Source organism: Tupaia chinensis, unplaced genomic scaffold (assembly GCF_000334495.1).
Source record: "Tupaia chinensis unplaced genomic scaffold, TupChi_1.0 Scaffold000101_1, whole genome shotgun sequence".
Taxonomy (NCBI): Eukaryota; Metazoa; Chordata; class Mammalia; order Scandentia; family Tupaiidae; genus Tupaia; species Tupaia belangeri.
In genome coordinates this window covers 338,243-347,211 of record NW_006159565.1, presented here as the reverse complement: position 1 = coordinate 347,211, position 8,969 = coordinate 338,243, and the positions used below count along the sequence as shown (strand labels likewise).

The following is an 8,969-nucleotide window of genomic DNA, read 5'->3' as shown; positions in this document are numbered from 1 at the left end:
GATCTACAAATAGAACTACCATTTAATCCAGCAATCCCACTTCTGGGTATCTACCCAAAGGACAGGAGAATGCTCAGTCAGAAAAGTGCTTGCACATCAATGTTTATTGCAGCATTATTCATGATTACCAAGACATGGAACCAACCTAAATGTCCACAAACTGACGAATGGATTGGAAAAGTGTGGCATGTATACTCTATGGAATACTACTCAGTCATAAAAACATAACAAGACCCTGGAATTTGATAGAAAGTGGTCAGATATGAAGGATCTATTGCTGAGTGAAGTAAGCCATGCTATGAAAGAAAGATACTGTATGCATCCACTCAATATATACCGACTATCTGCACTCTATGGTAGAGAGCAAAAAATTGGAGGACATAAAAGCAGTGAAGGTACTTAATGAGAATAGGACAGTGTGGAATGGGGGGAGTGAAGAGGATAGATAAAGATAGCAAGTGAACAGTAGAGAGGCAGGACGTTAGAGAGAAACAGATATGGCTTATTATCTGTTGATGATGACATATATAGTATTCTCAACTGGATTGGTGTGAGAAGTATTTCATGATGAGCAAAGTCTTTTTACAAGCAAAATGAGAAATAATGATTGTTTAAAAATTATAATTAGAATAATAATAATGATTGGGAAAAACATTGAAAAGATATTGAATGATGAAGTGGGGAGATTAATGTCTCTGTATTGACTGACATGCATGACATTCCCTTTTGTAAAAGCAATGCAATACACTGTAAAGTTATATGCAATTCATTGTAATATAAACAAGATTATGATGATAATAAAAAACTAAATTAAAAAAAAAAACAGGATCTCCCTGTACATGCCAGACACACGCACATGGTCATGTTCCTGGCTGATTTAGTCTGGGTTAGATACCAGCAAGAAGAACCTGTGAAAGAGCCTGTCTGGTTCACTTTTTGTCTGTCTCTCTTATTCTCTCAAGAAAAAAAAAATGAATAAATTTTCAAACTAAAAAAAAAAAACAATATTGTGTGCAAGCATGCCTGTGATTCTAGCGGGCAGTGGGTGTCTAGTATTATAGCATGAAGACCCTGTTGGACACACCTGCCTGCCTGTCTGTCTCTGTCTCTCTAAGGGAAAAAAATAAGTTAACTTAAAAAAAATGGTTAGATAACTTATTCAATGTCACACGGATAATAAGTTGGAAAGCAAATACTTAAATTCAAGTAGCTGTACCCAAAGTCCATTACTCATGCATAGTTCTCATTTTGTAAGTACACTTTTTAGTTTTTGCTTTCTAAATCAATCCTGACAGATTAGTATACCTATTACTGGGGCCAGTAGGTGGCATGGTAGTTAAGGCAATGGATTCCCACCTGGCCAAATTGGCACTTTGAGTCCCAGACCCAGCAGTTTAAAAATCACCGGGGTCTATGTGTGTGCCTACAATCCCAAGAGAAGAATGAAGAAGAAGGGATTGAATCATGACTATCCCACCAAGGGCGTGATTTCTCACTCTCCTTTTTTCTGTATCTCTTTGTCTCTCTGGCAAACGTATGTGCCCTGTGGCAAAATATTTATATATCTATTGATATAGATAAAAAAAAAATTATCATGTTAAAGTGTTTACGCATTACTCTGTAAATATAGCTTTTTTTTCAATTTTTTGCCTGGTAGTTTCATTAACAGGCTTACTTTTAGATTTTCTTGGTATTTATATCAAGGTCAATAGATATAGAGATATCTATCTCTCTATATACATATAAATATAAATAAATAAGACTATACCATTGAGATTTGCTTAAGGCTACAATTATAGGTATGAGGTTATAAGGAAAGAAGGGGCTTGAGAACACTTAGGAGAACAGTAAAGGGTATCCATGCCTTTACCACAGGATAGCATTGCTCAACTGCCTGTCCAGGTAGGAGACTGAAGACCAGTGCAGCCAGACCTTCTAACTGGTCTAGAAAGGCTGGAAAGTGGAATTTTTTTTTTTTTTGAGAGGTTTTTGCTATAGGGTGTGTGCGCTGGCCAGACAGACAGAGACAGACAGAGAGACAGAAAGCGAGAAATCACCCCCCAGGGGGGATGGTCACGCCGCAATCCCTTATCCTCCATTATCCTCTCGGGATCTTGGGCACACACGCACATGTGCCCGGCGTGAGTTTTAAGCCTCTGGGTCTGGGAAGCAAATCCGACTACGTGGGAGTCCAGCAACATAGCCATTACGCTAACTGCTGGTTCCTGAAAGGGGAATTTTTATACAAAATCTTACAGCTGTCAGATGTTGGTGATCAATAAAGAAAAATACGATGTATTCATTCCTGTAAATTAGTTTTCAGTAATTTAAAAAATATACACATACAAATATACACAAGACACACATACTCAAATACGCACAAAGCCTGGGAAGGCCAAATATGGTTCAAGGACCATCATATTACAACCCCTGAAATAAACAGAGTAAGCAGATAGGCTATTCCTCATGGTGAAAGCACATTATTCTATTTAAAATACATCCATACAGTCATTTCTTCCTTATTCACTTAAATAAGAGCATGGTATTGCTAATATCTGTTGATTTTGGGAGCCTCATGTAGTTTTCAGAAATTACTAGATCTTGTCCTACTCAAAACTGCAACATTGCAGTATAATACTCCTTACAAAACAGTGGTAAATTAGTACAAATCTAAAAAGCGTTCTAGCACTCAAGTAAATACTGAGGTTTGTAAGGCAGTGCTGTTGCTTCCTGGGTGAAGTCACATTTCAGACTTATCCCAACTGCTATCTATGTCCCTGATCTTGGCCTTTGTTCTCTGTTTGTCACATGTTCACCCCAATGTCTCCAGTACTTGGCACAGTGGCTGGCATATAGCAGAAATTCAATGGCTTTTGCTGTAAAATACATACCTCTTCTCCCATCATTTCATTCTTTCTTATCTCAACTAGAAAATGTAGCTAGGAAAGCTTTTTTAGACTATTCAGAGTTGCAGAAACCACTTATATTGGCTAGAAAGGAACAGTACTTGTGGGTGGATCTGTTGCCACAAAAAAAAATTATCATGTTAAAGTGTTTATGCATTCCTCTGTAAATATAGCTTTTTTTTTTTTCCATTTTTGCCTGATAGGTTAGTTAACAGACTTACTTTTATAAACATAATGATAGATTTTCTTGGTATAAATCTAACATTATCAGAATAGTAAACCACATTCTAATTATATGTTCAAATTCATTTCTTTAATCCTTCAGGTATTAGATAGTTAACCCAATATTTTCACCCTAATGCCATTTTGGGCAATAAGGCAAGTATTATGCACACATTAACCTGAAATCTTATTATGCAATCTTATTTTCAAGCAATCAATTACTTATATTCGCTGCTGTAGGTGGTGAGCTCACTGTCATTGTATATCCACTTGAATTCCAAAGGCCAGCTCCCCTCAGCAAGGCAAGTGAGAACGAGTCGATTCCCTTCCAGATGAATCTGTGGTAGGCCAGGCTCTGTTTTAAAATATGGTGCAACATCATCTGAATATTGGGAAAAAAAAAAAAGAGGAGAAAGAGAGAAGAAAAATGAATGAAATCCACACCAAAAAATGGCACTTATCTCATTACTAATACATAGTATTTAAACAGAACTAATTAAAAAAAAATAACAGAAATGATGACTATTGCTATTTGTCCCAGTTAAATAACAAATAATCCTTGCCTTCCCATTCAGAAGCATATAATACTCCATATAACATTTCCAAAAACCAAAAACCTCAATGATACCTTCATTTGAAAGCATCCAACAGGTTGATCCAAGTTATTTCTATTTACAATTAATACCCATATCAAAAGGACACATTGGGCAATCTTTGCTCATGAAAGCCTTTGGTTTTAACTAGGCAATCTATTTTCAAATTCATAATCAAAGAAATGTATAACTAGGCTATAAATCAGAAATTTCCTTACAGAACCTTCAATTGGTTTAGAATAAAGTGACTAGGATAAGTAAGATTAACATAGATTTATAAATTATATGACTCACAATCTAACTTTAATTTCATATACACATACAAATTTTGTCTTTTAGTGACTTTTAATGGGATATAAAACTGGAAGACTGTGGTATATTCACACAATGGAATATTATGCAGCAACAAGAATGAACCAACTATGAACACAACATGAATAAAAGTCATAAACATAATGTTGAGTGAAAGAAGCTGGACAAACTAAAAGTCATATGCTTCCAATCAAAAGTCCATCAAAATTCAAAACAAAACAAAACTATGGCATTAATCTATGGTGTTAGAGATCAGGATAAAGGAAAGGTTATTTGTGGAAGATGAGATAGTGATGGGGACATGATTGGGGGGCTTACAGAGAAAAGGCCAAAAATCTATTTCTTGATATGGTTACATAGGTGAGTTTACTTTGTGAAAATTCTATAGAAGATGTATACATCTTTTGTATGTATGCTTTCTTTTTTTTAATATATGGATACAGAACACTTGGCTTCTAGCTCTACTTCCATCACTATTTTTTTTTAATTTTTAAAATATTTATTATTTTTAAAATTATGATTTCTTGTATACATATAATTGAGGCATATCTTTATGGGCTACAGTGTTTTTTGTTTGTTTGTTTTTAGTTTGCCAGAGTGCACATGTGTTTGTCAGAGAGACAGACAGAGTGACGCCGAGAGGGAGAACGTATCCCCCCTCCAATGCGGGGTGGTCACACCACAGCCTCTTCTCCATTTCTCCATCTTTGGGGATTTGGGGCACACATGCACATGTGTTTGGTATGTTTTTCAAGCCACCAAGGCCAAGTCAGTTGTATGGACCACAGAACTGACGCCAGTATGGTTTTTTAAGGTATGCATGCAGTGTACAAGGACCAAATCAAAGATATTCCCATATACACCTTCTGAGATCACCTTTAACAAGCAGCAAACATGAGACAAACAGGCCCCATTATTGAATACTTTCCATGAGTCATGCCAGATGCTTTTGCAATTGCATCTTTTTTTTTAATACTATTATTTTTTTTTAATACAGCCGATTGCTATACATCATTTGGCTTATAAAGAGAATTTACTCAACATGAAATACAGCTCGGACTGGTCCAGTTGAGAATACTATATACGTTATCATCAACAGGTAATAAACCCTTTCTGAGTGTCACAGATGTCTTGCCTCTTTATTTTTTCTCCCTGATTTCCTTCCCTATACTCATTCCCTCTCCCACCCTCCTTCCACACTGTCTCCAGAAGTGGCACTGCTTTTATGTCCTCTGATCTTTCAGTCTCTATCATAGAAGGTAGACAGTCAGTATATATTAAGTGGAGACAGACAACGTCTTTCTTTAATAGCCTGACTTGCTTCACTTCGCAATAAATCTTACATATTCAACCACTTTCTATCAAATGACAGGATATTGTGGTTTTTGTTTTGTTTTGTTTTGTTTTGTTTTGTTTTGTTTTATGGCTGAATAGTATTCCATAGAGTATAATTGCCATACTTTTCCATCACTAATTAACTCAAATGACTCTGGCTAGTATACATGGGATGTTGTTTCTTCATTAGCAAAATAAATAAGAATTAGGTGACTTCTCACTCTCCAACTAAAATCTCAAAACCTATCTGCATAATTGATTTCTTGTCTATCTTTCAGACTTCCTAATCTTCCTACTCATATATAACATTCCAGGTACACTTGGCTTCTTCCTTTTTTAAACCTAGGCTAAATTTTTTCCTACCTTGGAGCTTGTACACTTGTTCTTTTTTCTACCTGGTACTTTGTGCATGCTGACATATTCTCATTCTTCAAGCTATCTAAAATTCCTTGCCATCAATATCCCTCCAAAAAATCATTATATATATTTCATTTGCAATACTTATCAAATATTTGAAATTCAAGTACTTATAAGTTATATACCCCAGCATATCTCCTGTCATAATCATTTCTGGACTTTGAGCATCTAGAATAATGATAGGCACAAAGTACTAAATAAATATTTGTTGAATGAATAAATATAGCAGTAATAACTAATGGGTCATTGGAAAAGTCACAACTAATTTTTGCATAGAAAAACATAGAAAAATACGTCATGACTTTCCCAGTGTGCTGACTGTATTTAATGAATATTTACTATGTGCTAGAAACAATTCTAACTGATTTAATCTTCACAAAATCCCTAGAAAATAGATATCATCATAAGACTATTTTATAGATAGGAAACAGAGGCATGAAGAAGTTAAGTAACTTGCTCAAGGTTACCCAGCCATAAATGGTCAAGTTCTGATTTAAACTTAGATCATATGGCTTCAGAACCCATCAATTCTGTATGTTATGATTCTAAATGTCACAGATTTTATAATAAGGGGAATTTCTTATCAAAAAACCCATATCTAACTTTGAATTTATGACTTATTTATATAGTTACTACATTGAACTTTTTAATTATTTATTTATTTTTAGAGAGTTTTGCTATAAGGCATGTGTGCTCACCAGAGAGACCAAGAAAGAGAAAGTAAGAAATACCCCGTAGGGGGGATGGCCATCCCATAATCCCTTCTCCTCCATTCTCCTTTGGGGACTTTGGGCATGCATCCATACATGTCTGGTATAATTTTCAAGGGGCCGGTTCTAAGATTCAAACTATAATCAATCATGTGGGAGTCCAGTGCTTTAACCACTATGCCACCTGCTGGCCCCTAAGTTGAACTTTTAAAATAAATTAAATTATTGCATCCTTACCAAATTAAACATCAAATAGCACAATTAGAATTAAGACTGTTAAAATTGAGACTGTAGCTGCACATTAATCTAAAGCACATATACTGAATATATAGCATAAAAATATATAGCTTACTTTGTCATTATGTTATGAGTGTATTCCCTCTTTTTATTTTTAAATTTTGGGGGGAGAATTTTGCTATAGGGCACATGCACTCGCCAGAGAGACAGAAAGCAAAATATCACTGCCCCAGGGAGATATCCCTTCTCCTCCTCTTGGGATTTTGGGCACACATGCACATGTGTGTTTTAAGCCGTTGGGTCCGGGACTGGAACCATGGTGGACTACATGGGAGTACAGCAAAGTAACCATGACACCATCTGCTAGTCCTAGTGTATTCCATCTTAACTGGTATATTGGTAACAAAATATTATCAACCTATTTCTAGTACTCATTCATTTCTTCATTCAAATAAATGCTAAACTTAATTCATGGATGTGATAAGGAGGTTTAACCTAGTTAATGAGATGAAACTCAAGAGTTGAAACTGAAGTAATAATAGGATTCAGATATTTAGATAATAGCATGTGAAAAGACCTAGCAGTGGGAACATGGTGAGTAACCCTGGGAGGCACAGAAGGATGAAAAAATGGCTGCAGGTGCAGAAAGAATGAAAGAAAGCAGGATGAACAGGCCCCAGATTGTAAAGTACCTAGCAAGCAGGATAAACACATATTCCTGTTTCCATGCCTTCCTGCATGATTAGTAGTGGCGCTCATTTCTCATTCAAAAGTGTTGTGCAAATGATTACCCTATTTATATACCTTATCTATTTACCTTGGTTGAAAGCATTATCAATATTATGATGACGATGATGATTCACTGTACTATTTAAGATCATTCTGGCTATAATGAGAAGAACGAAAGCAGGACCAGAGAAATGGGAGTATATCAGTTAAGAGGCCACTGCAGTGATGCAGGTACAATGCTCCAAAAAAGGTGACAGTAGGTTTGGTCATGGAAATAGTGAGATGGAGACCAATGGGTGGCTTTAAAACAGTATTTAGTTGGCCAAAAGATTCAGTAATGACTTAGTTACAGGCATGAGAGAGAGGGAAGCATCAAGAGGTCTCTGGCTTGTAGAAATTTCTGTTCAATAAACATGCACTCATTGTATGAATAAGACCTTTTAATCAGTATTGGAATAGAAAGAGAATAAGATGTAGTCACTATTTCTTAAGAGATTGTGGTCTGATATAAGACTATAAACAGTGACATGTTAAATGTTGTGATAAAATGTGGAACTCAAAGTCAGGAGAGTCCATCATTGTCTTATCTTAACAGTTCCATCTGTGTCTGCTGCATGTGACGAGCTCTAAGCAGTATTTCAAGTGCATCCTTTGGTTCTGATTGCCAACTGTGAGTCCAATTTCCTCTTTGCTATGTACCTCAGCTAAAAATCATCCACTCTTATGAACAAAACAGCCTAATAAACCTGAATTGCAATATATATAGCTTTGATACCTTGGGATTTACTGAGCTACAGGCTTTATTAATGTCTTGCCATTTGCACTCTATTTAACAGAAAAAGGAATGGCACTTGATATGGTTCCAGTGTCGTACATGAATGAGTCATAAAAATACATCTTTTTGAAAGGAAAAAGATTCAGATAGAAGCTCAAGAATTTGAATTTAGTTTTATAGGTGGTAGAACATTAATATATTATACAATGGTTTTGATTTTAAATGATATAATGATTTGACTGTCACAGAATTCAGTTAACTAAACATATCAATACATGTACCAATTACTATGCTGGGTATTATAAGCTAGCAGAAAAAAAAATCTTCATAAAGAATGGTTTCATATAGTCATCAAGAAAATATCTTGCAATCCAAATGACCATAAAATTATAGTCATCACAAACACTGACATTTGTTATAAAAAGAAGGGAAGGCTAATAATTGAATGTTCTGGAATTTTAAGTGTCTAAATTAAATGAATTACCAAAAGTACTTTAAAATAGATGATCAAATTTGGTGAATAATACATATTGATATTTATCTCTCCAATCCCAGCACTATTTCCCATTGAAATACGTACAGAAGATCATGAAATTAAAAGAGGACATAAAGGTAGCAAAACACAAAAGCTCTGAGAAATAGAGAAGGATTAACATTCAGGCGTGCAAAGACCCCACCCCCACCCCACCCCCAATAAAAGCATATGATCTTTTTTTTTTTTTTCCCGGAGAGG

The 8,969-nt window shown here is 35.4% G+C and overlaps 1 protein-coding gene across 1 annotated transcript in view; it reads right to left on the bottom strand.

The window, feature by feature from the left end:
• The window catches only part of SDK1 (sidekick cell adhesion molecule 1), a 731,734-nt gene that overhangs the window by 719,056 nt on the left and 3,709 nt on the right, over window positions 1-8,969 (bottom strand). The window contains exon 2 of the mRNA XM_006143594.1: window positions 3,351-3,510. Coding sequence (XP_006143656.1) covers window positions 3,351-3,510 — 160 coding nt within the window. The remainder of the gene's footprint in view (window positions 1-3,350; window positions 3,511-8,969) is intronic.